The sequence below is a fragment of the Tachyglossus aculeatus genome, chromosome 8 (assembly GCF_015852505.1).
Source record: "Tachyglossus aculeatus isolate mTacAcu1 chromosome 8, mTacAcu1.pri, whole genome shotgun sequence".
NCBI classification, from domain to species: domain Eukaryota; kingdom Metazoa; phylum Chordata; class Mammalia; order Monotremata; family Tachyglossidae; genus Tachyglossus; species Tachyglossus aculeatus.
The window spans coordinates 613,929-631,975 of NC_052073.1; the positions used below are offsets into that span (position 1 = coordinate 613,929).

The window sequence follows — 18,047 nt, forward strand, 5'->3', positions numbered from 1 at the left end:
GGGGCGTTCGGCAGGCGCGCAGGGTCCTGAAGGGGGCCGTTTCCGCCGCAGAAACCATCAAGGGCACCTGCTGGCAGAGCATCGTGAACGGCAGGTGCGAGATCAACATCAACGGCGCCACGCTCAAGTCTCAATGCTGCTCCTCGCTGGGCGCCGCTTGGGGTAGCCCTTGTACGCCCTGCACTCGAGGTGAGCCGGCCCCGCCCCAACAGCTCCCTACCCCACCGGCCCCTGGCCCGGTCCCGCCCCCAGATGATCCCGCCCCTGGCCTGATCCGGGCCCCAAGCCTGACCCCACCCCTGACCCACGCTCCTCAGAAACGTCGGGTGACACTGACTTGCGAGGATAGAAAAATCTGTCGCATCCTAACCCCTGGAGCGGGTGCCCCCACCCCCGCCCCAACCCGCTCAGCTCGTCTCCGCGGCGCCCGCCTCTCCCTCCTCTCTTCCCCCCACCCCACCCGGTGGGCCTGACGGCTGTGTGTGTTTGTTTCTGGTAGATCCCGTCTGCGCTCGAGGCTACTTCAGGGTCCAAGGCACCCAGTGTCAAGGTGCGTGCGCCCTCGACGCCGGAGAGCCCTGGGCGGGGCCGAGGGTCGGGGGCAGGGGGGCTCAGTGCCTCCGGACCCTCCCAGGCCTCTCCCCCAGCGGCCGGCCCCTCGCCCAGGCCACGCTGACGTGATCGCCCGCGAGAGATTCTGAACAACAGCGATCGGTCCCATATGTGGCTTGAGAAGAAGGGTTTTTTGTTCACATGAGCGAGGCTCCCTCCCTCCCTCCCTCCCTCCCAGGCCCCCGAGCCTGCTTTCCAAGCGATGACTGAATCTTTGGCCGCCCCGCCGCCCCGCCCCCGAGTCCGGCTGTGCGGCTCTGACCTCAGCGGAATGGGGGAGGGGGGAGGGGGGAACACCCTGGGACCCCCCACCCAAGGAGGCCTTGAGAGGGGCGAGGCGGGACGTTTCTAGCCCCACTTTCCCCGCCTCTGCGCCTTCCCAGCCGGTGCTGGGCTCCCAGCCTCTGAGACCCAGCCCTGGGAGCTCAGCCCATCAGGGACCCGCGTGTCTGGGGGTCCCCGGGGGTGGGGCGGGGGGCTGTCGCGTTCCCCGCCGAGCCGTGCAGTCTGAGGAAGAGGTCACTGCCTTCCCAAGGCCGGCGGAGCCGCCCGCCCGATTGTCCGGCGGATTGATACAATCGCTGGTTTGTGTCACAGCCTCGTAGTTCTCGGCCGACGCTCTCAGTTGGGGGAAACTTCGAGGCAGCCTGTCCCCTTCCGGCCTCGGGCAGGGCTGGACATCCGGGCGGGCCCGGGCAGGTTTCGATACTAGTGTGTGTGAGAGGGCGTATGTATGTGTCTCACTAGACATAGACGAGTGTGAGGTCTTCCCCGGCGTGTGCAAGAACGGTCACTGTGTCAACACCCTGGGCTCGTTCGTCTGCCAGTGCCCCAGCGGAATGACGCTGGACCTCACGGGCCGGATATGTCTCGGTAGGTTCTGCCCCTGCGGGGTGGAGGGACACAGGGGCGGGCTCTGGCCCTCCGTCTGAGGGTCACTCTGGCCCGACCGCGGGGGCAGGAGGGACTGTGGGATCCGGCCAAGTTTGGTGCCAGGGCCGGGGTCAGCCGGGCGCGTGGATCGGGAGGTCGGTGTCCAGCTGAGACTCTCGGGAGCCTGGCGGGGGCGAGGGTTACGAACCATCAGTGAGACCCTTCCCCCCCTCGCCCCCCGCCGCCGGACAGACATCCGGCTGGAGACCTGCTACCTGAGCCACGAGGATGAGGAATGCTCAGTGCCCGTCGCCGGCCGGCACCGCATGGACGCCTGCTGCTGCTCCGTGGGCGCGGCCTGGGGCACCGGCGAATGCGAGGAGTGCCCGGAGCGGGGCAGCCCCGAGTTCGAAGCTCTCTGCCCGAGGGGCCCTGGCTTCGCTACCCGAGGGGAAGTTATCAATGGCAAGCCGTTCTTCAAAGGTAGGCTGGGCCGGGGGGAGGAGCCGGGTCCAGGGACGGGGGGCGTGCCGGGAGCGGCCGCGTCCAGCTCTTAAATTCCCTCCCCACCGCCAGGCTACGCTTGCGGTAGGCCCAAGCAGAGTCCTTAGTGAGGACGTGGGTGGGGGTTGGCTGGAACGGGGGGGAAAGGACTGCGATCAGCAGCGCCGCGGTCCCTTCGGCGGGGGGAGAACAGCACTAGCGCTCACCCTCTCGAGGCCTTTTCCCCACAGACATCAACGAGTGCAAGATGATTCCCAGCCTGTGCACACACGGCAAGTGTCGGAATACCATCGGCAGCTTCAAGTGCCGCTGCGACAGCGGCTTCGCCCTGGACTCGGAGGAGCGGAACTGCACAGGTCAGTGGCCCCCGCCTCCTGGTCTGCCCTCGTGTGCCCAGGCCGTGCCCTCATGCGACCCGGTCGATTCGGGTCCTCCCCAGTCCACCCTAGTCCTCCCAGTTCCGCCCTCATCCGCCCCAGATATGCCCAGGTCCGCCTTGACCCGCCCTGGTCCTTCCGGGTCTGCCCTGATCCATCCGGCCGGGGGGTGGGAGAGAGATCATTATCGTCGTCATCATCATCGATGGCATTATGGGGCGGTTACTGCGTGCAGAGCACTGTTCTAAGCGCTTGGGAGAATACAGTAGAACAGAGTTCCCATCCATCGGTAGGATTTACTGTGCACCTACGATGTGTGGCGCACTATATTGAGCGTATGGGAAAGTTAACAGAGTGAGTAGACACAGTCCGGGCCTCGAGGAGTTAGATAGAATCTGGCGGGGGAGGCAGACACTAAAATAGGTTACAGATGGAGGGAAGAAGAGAATGGAAGAGGTCAACCTCGTCTGGTGTCGGGCGGATGTCCTCGGACCAGCGGCCGCCTTGTCCGTGGGGGGTGGTCCGTGGGGCCAGCGGCCGCTCGTTTCCGCTTCCCCCACCCAGATATCGACGAGTGCCGCATCTCCCCCGACCTGTGCGGCCAGGGCATCTGCGTGAACACCCCGGGAGACTTCGAGTGCGAGTGCTTCGACGGCTATGAGAGCGGCTTCATGATGATGAAGAACTGCATGGGTAGGGTTGCCCACCCCTCGCACAGCCCCCGGCCCGCTGCCCGCTGCTGCCCCTGCCCCGGGGGGCGAGGAGGGGGGGTGTGAGTCATGGTGGTGTCAGGGAGGCGTCGGGCCGCGGGCTCAGCCCGTGTCTCGGTATCGTAGACATCGACGAGTGCCAGAGGGACCCTCTCCTGTGCCGCGGCGGTTCTTGCCTCAACACCGAGGGCAGCTTCCGCTGCGAGTGTCCCGTGGGCCACCAGGTGGCGCCCAACATCTCGGCGTGTGTAGGTAAGGCCGCCCCCCCACCACCACCGGAGCCCCCTCCTCGGATGGCCCTGCCCCCCGGCCCTCCCTCCTCGGATGGCCCTGCCCCCCGGCCCTCCCTCCTCGGATGGCCCCTCTCCAGCCCTCCCTCCTCAGATGGCTCCCGGCGGCCCCACCCCGGCCAGCTACGGGCCGATACCCCCCTCCCCCCCCACCCAAGCTGCTGCCCGTCAGGGTCGCCGTTGGACCCGCTCGGGTGTCCCAGAGGTGCGAGGTCACCCCTGGCCATCAACCCGCCCCCCCGAGCCCGGGTGCAAACTCGGGTCCAGTAATAACTGCAGAAGAGTGAGGGACGGGAGGGCAGGGGAGGTACACCAAAGGGAGGGGCCAGTGGCCCCTGCTGTGGAGGGAGGAGAATTCGGCTCAGGCAGGATTGTCCAATGGTGTCCGGAGTCAGGATGTGCTGGGGGAGGGCGGGGGGACGGTGGGGAAAGGGAACGCTCCGTGGGCTCTGTGTGTGAGTGTGTGTGTGTGTGTGGGGGGGTGAACTGTGGAGAGGTAAACCGAGGGGAGAGAACAGGAAACCCTGACGGCGAAGAGCTTCTGATTCTCCGTCTCTCTCTCCTCCCCACCCCTCCCTCCCTCCCGTTTCACCTTCCCCCTTTTCCCTGCCCCCCACTTTCCCCCTTCCCCCGGCCGTTCACACCCAGACATTAATGAGTGCGATCTGAGCGCCAATCTCTGCCGCCACGGTCGCTGCGTGAACCTGGTCGGACGATACCAGTGTGCCTGCAACCCCGGCTACCAGTCCACGCCGGACAAGTTGTCCTGTATCGGTGAGTCCCCTCTCTTGCCTCTCGCCCACTCCCCGCCCCTTGTGTCTGGGTAGCCTGGGTCTTCTCACAGCGGAGCCCCGGGGTGGGGGGAGCTGAGCGACGCGAATTGGCTACGTGACTGCGAGGGGTGGGAGCGAGCTGCTCTAGGCTTTGGGCATCGGGCAGGAGGTGCCTGGACACCAGTTCTGGGCCGCTTGTGTTTCTGATTCTAATTGCTCACCGTCCCATTTCGGTTCAGTCCAGTCTAACTTCTCGTGGGCTCGGAGCTGGGGCGTCTAGCCTGTTGCCATATTGAATTCTTCCAAGCGTTTAGTACGGTGCTCTGCATACCCAAAGCAGCACTCAGTAAAAACGATTGAATTGAGTGAATGAATAAACTCCAAGAGGAGGAAGAGGGCGCGGTAAAGTACGAGAGTCAAAGAGCAAGTCCAGGAGCCTGGTCCGGGGGGCCGCCAGTTGGGCGGGAGTTGGGGCGGGGGGGAGAGGAGTTAGTCGGGTGGGTCGCCCCGTCTCATCCTCTGGGTTCCCGCTCTGCAGACATCGACGAGTGCAACATCATGAACGGCGGCTGCGACACGTTTTGCACGAACGCGGAGGGCAGTTACGAGTGCAGCTGCCGGCAGGGATTCGCCCTGATGCCGGACCAGCGGTCCTGCACCGGTAAGCGACTGGACATCGCTAGCGGGCGGGGGGAGGATTATCCACGACCACGCTGCCATCTATGCCTGGGGGACTGGTCACCCAGCCCAGAGCCCAAGAGCCGGGGCCCCTTTCGGAGAGAGAGTTGGGGGTCCCGGGGCCGGAGGCCGGCGGCGAGGACTGGCGGGGGCTATGCCGTGCGGAAGGGGCTCAGACGCTGACGCTGCGGTCACGGTGGAGTGACCATGCCGGGGCTGACCCCCCCCATCCCTCGTGCCTCGAGGGACTTTGGCGCCAAAGGACAGAGGAGGGCCTGAAGCTGGGTGGTTGGCGCCACAGGGAACAGGTTGGGGGTCGCGGGGTGGCGACTTTTCGGTCGCCGACGCTGCCGTCCATCCCCAGACATCGACGAGTGCGAAGACAGCCCCAACCTCTGCGACGGTGGGCAGTGCACCAACATCCCCGGGGAATACCGCTGCCTCTGCTTCGACGGCTTCATGGCGTCCGAGGACATGAAGACCTGTGTGGGTGAGCGTCCGGCAGGGCGGGATGGGGCGACCCCTTCCCCCGGACCCCGAGAGTGGGGCACCGGCATGGCGTGCAGGTGGGGGGGGGGGGGAGGGGGCTGCCGACCCTGGCGACCGTTTCTGTGGGGGGGGGGGGGGGAGCGTTTGCACGGGAGACGAAGCAGAAGCACAAGAAGGTAACTGCCATGCCCGAGACCACGTAGCAGGCTGGTGGGGTGGGGACGGGTGGTGGAGCCGAGGCCATAACCTCCGCTCGGATACGTTGGAGGATTCGCTCCGGGCGGGGAACGGGCGGGCAGAGGGTGCAGTGTTGACAAGATCTCGGGCTGAGTGGACATGGCAACTGTGGGCCGGCCCCTGCGCCCGGGTTCAAGCCACGCGGGATGCGGGGGGAGGATTTAGGCATCCCCGGGGGCCCGCAGCGGCCCGCTGACTCGGTAGAGCCCCGAGGCCCCAGGCCGCCGCGCTCCGGGCGGCCGATAACCTCGTACGCCCGCGGTTTCCAGATGTGAACGAGTGTGACCTCAACCCGAACATCTGTCTGAGCGGCAGCTGCGAGAACACCAAGGGGTCCTTCATCTGCCACTGCGACATGGGCTACTCGGGCAAGAAGGGAGCCACCGGCTGCACCGGTACGAACGATCCCCTCCTCCACCCCCGCTCCCCAAAGCCGGCCCGGGCTGGAATCTGGACGGGACAAGGGTTGGGGTGGGCGGGGCCAGATCTCGGGTGGACGTGGTCAGGTCTCGGGGTGGGTGAGGTCGGGAGGGGGCCCGGACAAACTAGGTTCTAGAAGCCTCCGGAGCCGAGTCCGGGGCGCAGCGATCTCCGACGGATGCCAGGCCCGGGCGGACCCCGAGGCCCCGCCCCGCCCGCCCCGGTCAGCTGGACGGAGGAGGGAGGGGCCGAGAGGCGTGCGGACCGCTGGCCCCTGGCCCCCTCAGTCTGGGCGAAATAGTTCAGCTTCCTCGTCATCGCCGACTGTTTCCATTCAGCAAACAAGCCTGGTTTCCCGCCACGGCTGCACAGATGGTTCCCCCCCCACACACACTCCCGCCCTGTTACACGATAGCGAGACGGGGTGGAGCGAGGGGCCTCGTCCTTGAGACACTCCCCCGCCTGCCGGCCTCCCTCCCTAGGACGCGGCTGCGAGGAGGGTCGGGGTTGATCCGTGGGGGAGGCGGAAGGGAAAGGCCTTGGGGAAGCGATCTGTTCGGCAGTGTCCTGGGAAGGCCGATCCGGCGTCCCCGCGCCCCGAAATGGGATTTTGCATCTGCTAAGCGGAGACTCCACGTTTCTGTTAACCATTGTGGGGTTGGCGTGGGTGCACGGAGTGCATATCCGGGAGGGTCGGGTCTCTGTCCTGAGGGCGTTCTGGGGTCCCCTGAGCTAATACTGTGGAATCACTCCATCAATTTATTGAGGGCTCTCTGTGTGCAGAGCACTGTACTAAGCTCTTGGAAGAGCACGATATAACAACAGTGTGGGTAGACACATTCCCTGCCCATAGCAAGCTTACAGTTTAGACAGGGAGACAGACATTAATATAAATAAATAACGGAAATAATGTTAATAAAAAGAGTGGTATTTGTTCAGCACTTACTATGTGCTAAGCACTGTTCTAAGCGCTGGGGTATATACAAGGTAGTCAGGTTGTCCTACGTGAGGCTCACAGTATTAGTCCCCATTATACAGATGAGGTAACTGAGGCAGAGAAGTTAAGTGGCTTGACTTTGGACAAGCTGACAAGTGGTGGAGCCGGGATTAGAACCCACATCCTCCAACTCCCAAGCCCGGGCTCTTTCAACTGAGCCACGCTGCTTCCCCGATATATGCATAAGGGCCTGAGGGAGGTGTGAATAAAGGATGCAAAACCAAATGTAAGGTCGATACAGAAGGGCTTGGGGGAAGAGGAAATGAATATCTAATCGGGGAAGGTCTCTTTGAGGAGAATGCGCCTTCAATAAGGCTTTGAAGGTGGGGAGAGTGACCGTCTGTTGGATACAAAGAGGGAGGGCGTGCCAGGCCAGAGGCAGGATGTGGGCGAGTGTTCGGAAGCGAGATGGACGAGATCGAGGTACAGTGAGTAAGTAGGTTTATATCAGAGGTGCGAAATGTGCGGCTCTGGTGCAGTAGGAGAGCAGGGAGGTAAGGTAGCAGGGGGCAAAGTGACAGGGCTGTAAAGCCGACAGTGAGGAGTTTCCGTTTGATGCGGAGGTGGATGGACAACCACTGAAGGTACTTGTGGAGTGGGGAAACGTGGACCGACAGTTTCTGTAGAAAAATAATCCGGGAAGCAGAGTGAAGTATGGCCTGAAGTGGGGAGAGACAGGAAGCGGGAGGTCAGCAAGGAGGATGATGGCGGGGTAGTTTAAATGCCTGGATTAACGTAGAAGAAGTTTGTCGAGGAAGGGGCGGATTTTAGCGATGTTGTGAAGGTTGAACCTACAGGATTTAGTGACAGATTGAATACGTGGGTCGAATGAGACAGATGAGTCCAGGATAACGCCAAGGTTATGGGTTTGTGAGACAGGAAGGATGGTGGTGCCGTCTACAGTGACAGGAAAGTCAGGGGAAGGACAGGGTTTGGGTGGGAAGAAGAAGAAGGATTCTGTGGAAGAGGAGCATGCTCCCCTGGCTTCGGGTTGCAGTGGCCCGTGTAGAGACAAGCCTGGCCCCATTCGGCCACCGGGATTCTCCGGAAGCGGCTGAGCGCGGCGCTCGGGGCCACCCCTGAAGGAAGAAATCCAGCCAGACAGGGCAGGGCGCTGGGCCTGGGGGTCTCTGAGGGTCCCCGCTGGGGACACTCCGGGGTTCTCCGTCGCTCACGAAGGTCGCGGTGGCGGCGGCGGCGGGCGTTTTGTCTGTGCTGTGTCTGTCTGCCGCCAGGCGGCGCTGTGCTTCCCGGACCTCGGCCCCAGTCGGGACAAGTTGGTGGATGATGATGATGGTATTTATTAAGCGCTTACTATGTGCAAAGCACTGTTCTAAGCGCTGGGGAGGTTACAAGGTGATCAGGTTGTCCCATGGGGACATCGCGATGGGGCGGGGTGAGGGGAGGGGGGAGCGGCCGAGCGGCATCGGGAGAACCCTCTCCTCTCCCAGACATCAACGAGTGTGAGATCGGAGCCCACAACTGCGACCGGCACGCCATCTGCACCAACACGGCAGGGAGCTTCAAGTGCAGCTGCAGCCCGGGCTGGATTGGCGACGGCATCAAGTGCACAGGTGGGGCCGGGCGCCAGGAGTCAGTTATCCGCGGTCCAGTCCTGGGCCACGGTCGCCAAGATACCGTGTCCCCGCCCCCAGCCCCCCTCGAGACGCCCCTTTGCCCCCACAGACCTGGACGAGTGCTCCAACGGGACCCACATGTGCAACCAGCACGCCGACTGCAAGAACACGATGGGCTCGTACCGCTGCTTATGCAAGGACGGGTACACGGGAGATGGTTTCACGTGCACAGGTGGGCGCCCGCGGGTCGAGGGGAGGATGGGTGGGTGGAGGTCTATCATAGGCACACTGTTCTGGACACCCAGGGCGTCCTGTCGGGTTTGGCAGAGTTTCTAGGTCAACAGAGGGCGGGGGTGTGGAAGGGGTAGGGGGCGGGCCCTGGGGTGATGGGTGGCCGCTGCGGCTGGACTGACCTCCGCCCCCGGGACTCCCAGATCTGGACGAGTGCTCCGAGAACCTGAACCTGTGCGGGAACGGCCAGTGCCTCAACGCCCCCGGCGGCTACCGCTGCGAGTGTGACATGGGCTTCGTGCCCAGCACCGACGGCAAAGCTTGCGAAGGTATTCGGGGCCCAGGCCCGGTGTCGTGCGGGTGGGAGGGACAAGAACACTTCGCCCGACATCCGGTCTGTTACCTCTACCCCCCCATTCTCCGTCCTCTTGGCGCTGCTCCAGAGCCTCCTCCTAGCCTCCTGCCCCTCCCAGATTTCTCCTTCTGCCAGCATTCTCGGGTGGCGGCAGAAACTGCCCTCCCCATCACACGGAGGAGGAAACTGAGGCCCAGAGAGGTTCAGTGACTTTTCCGAGATCTCATAGCAGGCAGGTGGCAGAGCTGGGACAAGAACCCCTGTTATATACTGAACAGAACTTTAAACATGAGGTAGCACCTTCCTCCTCTTTCCCTTCCCATGACATGAGACAACACAACACCGCAGAAAGAAAAACGCCGTGATGTGGCCTTAAGTACAGATCTATAAATTATACATTATAGATTATTTATCTTAATGTCTGTCCCCGTCCCCACCCCAACCCCCGCCCTACTGTAAGCTCGCTGGGGGCAGGGAACATGTCTGCCAACGCTGTTGTATTGGACTTTCCCAAGCGCTTTTTATAGTGCTCTGCACACAGCGCTCAATAAATAATGATTGATTAAAGAACCCGCGCCTCCCGCCTCCCAGCCCCGCTCTCGGCCCATGAGCCCCCGCCGCCCAAGGACGGTCCCCCGCATTGTGGAGCCGGTCGTGGTGTTTCACGGCCTCCCCGCTCCCCGGGCCAGCCCAGGGATGTTTTAGGAAATGCCAGCTCCGCTCTAGGGTTAACCCCCAGCCCCGGTACACTGCGCCTGCTCTGTCTGCGGCCCGCACTGTGTCTGCCGCACGGTGCCTGGCGACAGACGAGCCTTTGCCCCGCAGACATCGACGAGTGCTCCCTGCCCAACATCTGTGTCTTCGGTACCTGCCAGAACCTGCCCGGCCTGTTCCGCTGCGAGTGCGAGACGGGCTACGAGCTGGACCGGAGCGGCGGCAATTGTACAGGTGGTTCGGGCCGAGAGATGGGAGACTCGCCCCCTACCCTCCCCGCCCCCCCTCAACTGGCGCCTCCTCCCCTCTCCACCCTGAGGCTGGCATCCCCGGGGCCCCCTCTCCTCCCCGCAGCTGGCATCCCTGGCCCTCCCTCCCCGCTGGGCGGTGGTGAGAGCCGGGCATGAGGTCCCTAAGACCAATGTAACCCCGCCGGCGCGCTCGGCCCTTGGCAGATGTAAACGAGTGCCTGGACCCCACGACCTGCATCAGCGGCAACTGCGTCAACACCGCGGGAAGCTACACCTGCGACTGCCCGCCGGACTTCGAGCTGAACCCCACCCGAGTCGGCTGTGTCGGTCAGGACAGCGCACGCCTTTCGGGGAGCCGGGGGAATGGGAGGGTTCAGTGCGGGGTGGGGGGACCTGGAGGCTCTCAGGAGGGAAGGGGTCTTGGGGATTCAGAGAAGAGATCGGGGGTGGAGGGTGGAGTGGGGCGGCCCGCAATGGGGGTTTCGATCTTCCCGGGGTCTTGGGATCCCTCCACCGGACCCCTTCCCATCCGCTGCGCCTGCCCCCTGCCCACAGATACCCGCTCCGGGAACTGCTACCTGGACATTCGCCCGCGCGGCGACAACGGCGACACATTCTGCAGCAACGAGATTGGCGTGGGTGTGTCCAAGGCCTCGTGCTGCTGCTCGCTGGGCAAGGCCTGGGGCACCCCTTGTGAGCTCTGCCCAGCCGTGAACACCAGTGAGTACGGGCTTGGAAGCCAAGGGGGCCCGGGCCGGGCAGCAGAGAGGGGTCAGCGGGGTTCCAGAGACCACCAGGCCTGGGAAAGGTGGGCCGCGGGGAAGGGGAGTGCTCCAGGACTACGCGAGGGTTTAGGGACAGGAACGGATCAGAGAAAAAGGGGTCGGACGAATGGACAGAGGGATAACCTGAGGCGGGAAATTGAATCGAGTGGGCAGGAGGTGTGTGGAGGGGAGAGGGGAGGATGCTCAGTTTCCCGCTACCCCCCTTCCCCCCTAACACACACACTGGCCCCAGCTCCCCTGCAGAGAAGGAAGGGTTTGATTGGCAGATCTCACGGAGAGAGATTTGAGGGGGGCGGGTGACCCAGCGCTGACCCCCTCGCTCCCCTCGGGCGTTGACCTCCGCCTGCGGGATCGGTTATTCCACAGCGGAGTACAAGGTTCTGTGTCCTGGAGGAGAAGGTTTCCGCCCCAACCCCATCACCGTTATCTTGGAAGGTGAGGGCGCGGGGAGGGGTGTGCGGGCCGGGGGAGAAGGAGGGGTCGGGGGGAGGGGAGCGGCAGGGGAGTTAACCTTTGCCCTTTGCAGACATCGACGAGTGCCAGGAGCTCCCTGGGCTGTGCCAGGGTGGAAGATGCGTGAACACTTTCGGAAGCTTCCACTGCCGCTGCCCCTCGGGGTATTACCTCAACGAGGACACGCGCGTGTGTGACGGTGAGGCCGCGCGGGGGGCCGCAGTGCTCGCGAGCGTCTCCGTGAGCCTGAACGGGTGGGCGAGTGTGTGCGAGCCACAGCCTCTCTGTGCGGTTTCAGACGTGAACGAGTGCGACACCCCCGGGATCTGCGGGCCGGGCACGTGCTACAACACAGTGGGCAACTATACCTGCATCTGCCCCCCCGACTACATGCAGGTCAACGGCGGCAACAACTGCATGGGTGAGCCACACCCCCGCCCGACCCCCTCCCCTTGACCCCCCTGGTCCCACGCCCCTTGACCCCTGACCCTGCCCCCTGCCCCACCCAGACATGCGACGGAGCCTGTGCTACCGCAACTACTATGCGGACAACCGGACCTGCGACGGGGAACTGCTGTTCAACATGACCAAGAAGATGTGCTGCTGCTCCTACAACATCGGCCGCGCCTGGAACCGGCCCTGCGAGCAATGCCCCGTCCCCAGCACCGGTGCGGACGCACGGCCTGCCGCTCGGTGACCGCGGTGGGGGGAAGAGTGGGCACGCTGCGTGCCCAGGGAGGCGCCTGGTGTCCACGACGGGGCTGCGGGGGTTGTGGGCAGGTTTTCTAGGAAAGAGTCTCCAAGCCCCGGCGGGCTGCGGTTTTCCCGGGGATCTCCTGGTTGGGGGCGTCAACCCTTGCGGACGCTCTCATTCTATTTCCTTCCGGGGATCACGGGCGCTCTGTCGCTGCAGATGAGTTTGCGGACCTGTGTGGGAGCCAACGCCCCGGCTTTGTCATAGACATCTACACCGGCCTACCCGTGGGTGAGTTGGGGGTTCCCTGTCCGTGGGACAGGTTGGGGGAGGGAGGGATGAAAGGGTTCCCTGGCCATTTGGAGCTATTGGGGTGTAGCCACTGGGCTACCTAGCACGTCCAGTGCTGGGCACCATGCCACCTGCAAATAGGCAAGCGGGAGTCCCCCACCTAGTCTCTCCATCTGTCCTCCACCCGACCTTCTGCTGTCCAAACCAAATCCCCTCCCACTCAGGATGTGTCCCCTGCTGCTAGGCCTGGGGGCGGGGTATGGGAGGCCCCGGGCCGTCTGGAGTCCGGTGGGGCTGGACCCCGGGGCTCCACCCCCGTAACGAGGCCCCACCATCCTTAGACATCGACGAGTGTCGGGAGATCCCGGGCGTCTGTGAGAACGGAGTTTGCATCAACATGGTGGGGAGCTTCCGCTGCGAGTGCCCCGTGGGCTTCTTCTACAATGACAAGCTGCTTATCTGCGAAGGTGGGCCCCCGACCCCCGCGACCCCCGCGATCCCCGCGACCCCCGCGACCCCCTGACCCCAGTCCCCCCGGGACCTCCCGGGCCCCACGACCCCGGCCATCAGCTCCGCCACACTCCCTCCACCCCGCCTCGCAGACATCGACGAGTGTCAGAACGGCCCCGTGTGCCAGCGCAACGCCGACTGCGTCAACATCGCCGGCAGCTACCGCTGTGACTGCAAGCCGGGCTACCGGCTCACCTCCACGGGCCAGTGCAATGGTGAGGTTCCCTTGCCCTGCTCCCAGCGGGACGTCCAAAGGGGGAAGGGAGGTCATGGTTCAGGGTTCGGGAAACCCACCACGAGCCGCAGGCTCGACAGGACTGAGAAAACGAGGATGGTCCCTAAGCAGCCAGCCGGCCCAGGACACTCCCCTCCTCCATCCGGACCCAGGTTTACCGCTGTGGGGTGTCGCCCCCGAGGGGACCCTTTGGGGGGACCCGCGGGGCGGCGGAGAGTGGGGGGAGGAAATTGCTGACGGTGACCTCTGCCCCCAGACCGCAACGAGTGCCAGGAGATACCCAACGTCTGTAGCCACGGACAGTGCATAGACACGGTGGGCAGCTTCTACTGTTTGTGCCACAACGGTTTCAAGACCAACGCCGACCAGACGATGTGTGTGGGTGAGTGTATGCCCAGTCCCAGGGAGGGGGCCGGGACGGGCCGGGGGCGGTGTGGGGGTGGTGTTCTGCCCCTGGCCCGCGGATCTACCCTTGGCCGGGCGGGCTGAGAACAGGCCGTTCTCTCCGTGTCTCGGTGCTCAGGGGCTCCACCTCCAGCTCAGCAAGGCCTTTCTTGGGAGCTCCCCTCCCCGCTCTCCGCCGCCTCCCCTCCCCCCGCCACTCCTATCCCAGCCCCCGGCCCTTATCCCCCAGAACCTCGGCCCCACAGAGCCGGGCTCTGTCCCTCCCCTTCTCCTGGGGGTGAGAGTGTGTGGGGGGTGTCCAGGACCTCCATGGTGACCCCGCCCCCCCCCCGGAACGTCTGGGTCCCCAACAGACATCAATGAATGTGAGCGGGACGCCTGCGGCAACGGGACCTGCCGCAACACCGTGGGCTCTTTCAACTGTCAATGCAACTACGGCTTCACCCTGTCGCATAACAACGATTGCATCGGTGAGAGCGGCCGCCCGCCCGCTTCCCGCCACCCGCCCCCTCGGCCCAGCCAAGCCGTGGCCCTGCCCTGACTGACCTGAGCACTGACCTCAGCCTGGCCCCTGGCCCCCGACCCCCTTCCCCGTCCTGGCAGCGGCCACAGAGCCTATTAGCACGGCAGGGGCTCTGCCCCTACCCCCTAGGGCACTTTTAGGGTTGGAGGAAAGGGGTCAGGGTGGTGTCTCGGGGTTGGGAAGGTTTCTGGGGCTCGGAGGGAAAGAGCTGGGGAGATTTCTTGGGGTTGGGAGGAAGAGGTCAGGGCAGTTTCTGGGGTTGGGTGGGAGAGGGCGGGTGGGGGCTGGGCTTGTCCCGTTTCGATGGACCTGGAGCTGGAGTTGGTTTTGCAGACGTGGACGAGTGTGCCGCGGGGAATGGAAACCTGTGCCGCCACGGCCAGTGCATCAACTCCGTGGGCTCCTTCCACTGCCTGTGCCACGATGGCTACGCGGTGACCCCCGACGGCAGGAGCTGTGCGGGTGAGGGGCGTCGGGGCAGAGCGGCTCGGGGCCCGCCGGGTCAGGGACGTCGGGGGCGGGGGAAGGATCCGCGGGTCCCCCTCATTCATTCATTCATTCACTCATTCATTCAATCGTATGTATTAAGCGCTTACTGTATGCAGAGCACTGTACTAAGCTCTTGGGAAGTACAAGTCGGCAACATATAGAGACGGTCCCTACCCAACAATGGGCTCACAGTCTAGAACCTCCTCCCCTCTTCCCAGGACAAACGTACCCCTGTAGCGGGTGCCCAGGCTACTCTGGGCCCAGCTGCCCCTTGCCAAAGACCCTGCCCAGATCTTCTTTGAGTGTTGATCTATGCCTCTCCGGACCTCCCTTGCTCAAGGACACACAAACACACATATTCCCCGACCCCCCCCAAGGTACACGAAGATATAAAAAAAGATACAATCCCCCCTCCTCACGCACACACACACACACACACACACACACACACACACACACACACACACACACACACACACCCCAAGCAGACAATCATGCCCACAAATGCCACAGACACTCTCCCCCAGTGTGTTGTGGGCCAGGCCGGCCTAACCAGCATCTCTCTCCCTGTGCTGCACAGACGTGAACGAGTGCGCCTTGGACCCCGGCAAGTGTGCGCCGGGTACCTGTCAGAATCTGGACGGCTCCTATCGGTGTATCTGCCCCCCCGGATACAGCCTGCAGAACGACAACTGTGAAGGTGGGAACCCCCGGAGACAAACCGGGACCATCTGCCGAGTCGGTGCCTCCTCCTTCTCCTCTCCCCTCCCCCTGACCTAAGGAAGGGCGAGGAGACAGCTTGAAGCTCTGCCTGAACCCAATTAGTGGTATGTGCTGAGTACCCACAGAGAGAAAGGCCAGAAACTAAGCAACCATTTCTCTGAGTCTATGCTCTGGGGGCAGTGAATGGGAGCTGTGGCCTTTAGGACAATGCGTTCCTCCGCCCTCCAGCTGTCCAGAAGGCTGGATACCGGGTCGGGGAACAGTCCCCAATCCAGCAGGGACCCTGAGGACCCTGAAGAGACCCCAGAGGCTTCCAAGGGCTTGTGGCCCGAGGCAGAAGGGCCGAGTTCGTCGTGACCACAAGGTGGCGCTGCAACTTACAGCCGTCCCCAGGAAGCAATCAGTCGATACATCAGTCGTATTTATTGAACACTTATTGTGTGCAGAGCAGCGTACTAAGCGCTTGGGAGAGTACAATATAATAGAGTTGGTAGACACTCTTCCTGCCCACATCAAGCTTTCAGTCTAGAGGGAGAGGCAGACATTAATAAATGGTATTTATTAAGTGCTTACTATTATTTTTATAGTATTTGTTAAATGCTTACCATGGGCGGAGCACTGTGCTAAGTGTTGAGTAGATATAAGCTAATCAAGTTGGACACAGACCCTGTCCCTCTTGGAGCTCATAGTCTTCATCTCCATTTAATGGATGAGGTAACTGAGGCCAGAGAAGTGAAGCAACTTGCTCAAGGTCACACAGGAGACAAGTGGTGGAGTCGACATTAGAACCCAGGTCCTTCTGACTCCTAGGCCCGTACTCTAGCCACTAGGCCATGCTGCTTCTCTATGTACTCTACTAAGCACTTGAAAGAGTACGTACAATGCGAAGGAATTAGCAGACACGTTCCTAATTTATAGGTATGTACATAAGTGATGTGGGTCAGAGGGTAGTGTGAAAACCAAATGCCCAAAAGGGCACAGATCCAAGTGCATAGACGACGCAGAAGGGAGAGGGAGCTGGGGAAAAACAGGACTCAATCGGGGAAGGCCTCTTGGAGGAGATGTGACCGTAGTAAAGTTTTCACCGTCTACCCGCCCCCATCGGGTTCCTTCTGCCCCCGTAGCACAGAAGCCTGCAGCCTCCCCTGTGTGGGGTTGGTGATGGCGCCTCCTGGTGGCCGCCCTCCCGCCCGCTGACACCCGGGGTTGGGGGGCTTGTCACCCCTGCAGATATCGACGAGTGCGTGGAAGAGCCAGACATCTGTGCCCTGGGCATGTGCAGTAACACCCCAGGCAGCTTCAAGTGCCTGTGCCCAGAAGGGTTCCTGCTGTCTTCCACGGGGCGGCGCTGCCAAGGTAGGGCTCGGGGTCGGCCAAGGGCGGGGCCGGGGATTCCACCGGCTTGGCCGGACCTGGGCCGAGCGGAGCGCTGATCCGTCTAACCAGCCTGAGTTTGCTCGGGGACGGGGTGGAGGGTGGGGGAGAGTCAGTTCCGGAGCCCCCAGGCCCCTGATCCCCGGGGAGCCGCTCCTGCGGGACGCTGACCCCTGCTCTCCGCAGACCAGAGGAGAAGCTTCTGCTACGCCAAATTCGAGGCGGGCAAGTGTTCGGCCCCCAAGTCCAAGAACCACACTAAGGTGGAGTGCTGCTGCGCTCTCAAGGGCGAGGGCTGGGGAGACCCCTGCGAGCTGTGCCCCAGCGAGCCTGACGGTAGGACGCCGGGCGCGGCCGGACAGGAGCCGGGGGCCCCGGGAGGGACGGAAGGACGGAGAGACGGAGGGAGGGAGGGGGCAGACCGGGGTCGGGGACGTGGCCGACCAGTCCCGCAGTGTGACCGCACCCCTTCGTCATCGCCCGGCCAGGGTCCCCTTCCTTCCCCACCCGCCCCCCCTCGCGGAGGCCGTGCGACTTGGGCTTTGGGGTGGGGGCTCGTCAGAGGGGCTGTGTTGCGGTGCGGGGGTCCGGGGTGGGAAGGGAAAGGAGGCGGTGACGGGATCGTGTCTCCGCACAGAGGCGTTCCGCCAGATCTGCCCCTACGGAAGTGGAATCCTGGTGGGGCCGGACGACAGCCGTGTGGGTGAGTGCCGGTGCCCCCCTGCCCCTGCCCCACCCTAAGACACCCGCTGCCCCTCTCGGTGGGGGGGGTGTCACCCCCTCCCCCCACGATTCCACATGGGCTCCGGACCTGCGTCAGGGCCCCTAGGGTGTTTTCAGGGTGATCTTTCCATCTCTGCCACGACTGCCTCTCTCTCAACACCCTTTGACCCCCACCCCACCCCCGCGCAGATATGGACGAGTGCAAGGAACCGGACATGTGCAAATACGGGCAGTGCATCAATACCGACGGCTCCTATCGCTGCGAGTGTCCCTTCGGCTACATCCTCCAGGGCGTGGAGTGCGTAGGTGAGTCGCCCCTGGCCGCTCCCGGCCGCCTTCGACCCCCCTCGACCCCCTCCAAGGGCTCCCACGAATTTCCCCGACTAAGGAGGCAGCTAGAGGCAAACAGACTTTTCTTCTTCTCCCACTGCCGTCCGCACCACCCTTGCATTTGGATTTGCACCCTTCATTCACCCCTCTGTCAATCTTACGGCACTTTATGTGCATATCCGTGATTTATTTATTTATATTAATGTCTCTCTCCACCTCTAGACTGTAAGCTTGTTGTAGGAAGGGAGCGAGTTCACCAATTCTGGCATATTGTACTCTCCCAAGCGCTTAGAACAGTATTCTGCACATAGTAAATGTTCCATAAATAATAATGAAGGCATTTATTAAGCGCTTACTATGTGCAAAGCACTGTTCTAAGCGCTGGGGAGATAACAAGGTGATCAGATTGTCCCTAGTGGGGCTC

The 18,047-nt window shown here is 63.0% G+C and overlaps 1 protein-coding gene across 1 annotated transcript in view; it reads left to right on the plus strand.

The window, feature by feature from the left end:
- The window catches only part of FBN1 (fibrillin 1), an 84,027-nt gene that overhangs the window by 55,427 nt on the left and 10,553 nt on the right, over nt 1–18,047 (plus strand). Inside the window, exons 26-57 of the mRNA XM_038750670.1 lie at nt 52–189; nt 500–550; nt 1,360–1,485; nt 1,738–1,968; nt 2,220–2,345; nt 2,931–3,059; nt 3,203–3,328; nt 4,015–4,140; nt 4,678–4,800; nt 5,182–5,307; nt 5,813–5,938; nt 8,412–8,534; nt 8,647–8,769; nt 8,972–9,097; nt 9,949–10,071; nt 10,293–10,415; nt 10,644–10,808; nt 11,240–11,308; nt 11,400–11,525; nt 11,625–11,747; nt 11,836–11,994; nt 12,240–12,311; nt 12,653–12,778; nt 12,914–13,036; nt 13,313–13,438; nt 13,815–13,931; nt 14,318–14,446; nt 15,054–15,173; nt 16,427–16,552; nt 16,757–16,906; nt 17,208–17,273; nt 17,483–17,599. Coding sequence (XP_038606598.1) covers nt 52–189; nt 500–550; nt 1,360–1,485; nt 1,738–1,968; nt 2,220–2,345; nt 2,931–3,059; nt 3,203–3,328; nt 4,015–4,140; nt 4,678–4,800; nt 5,182–5,307; nt 5,813–5,938; nt 8,412–8,534; nt 8,647–8,769; nt 8,972–9,097; nt 9,949–10,071; nt 10,293–10,415; nt 10,644–10,808; nt 11,240–11,308; nt 11,400–11,525; nt 11,625–11,747; nt 11,836–11,994; nt 12,240–12,311; nt 12,653–12,778; nt 12,914–13,036; nt 13,313–13,438; nt 13,815–13,931; nt 14,318–14,446; nt 15,054–15,173; nt 16,427–16,552; nt 16,757–16,906; nt 17,208–17,273; nt 17,483–17,599 — 3,960 coding nt within the window. The remainder of the gene's footprint in view (nt 1–51; nt 190–499; nt 551–1,359; nt 1,486–1,737; nt 1,969–2,219; nt 2,346–2,930; nt 3,060–3,202; nt 3,329–4,014; nt 4,141–4,677; nt 4,801–5,181; nt 5,308–5,812; nt 5,939–8,411; nt 8,535–8,646; nt 8,770–8,971; nt 9,098–9,948; nt 10,072–10,292; nt 10,416–10,643; nt 10,809–11,239; nt 11,309–11,399; nt 11,526–11,624; nt 11,748–11,835; nt 11,995–12,239; nt 12,312–12,652; nt 12,779–12,913; nt 13,037–13,312; nt 13,439–13,814; nt 13,932–14,317; nt 14,447–15,053; nt 15,174–16,426; nt 16,553–16,756; nt 16,907–17,207; nt 17,274–17,482; nt 17,600–18,047) is intronic.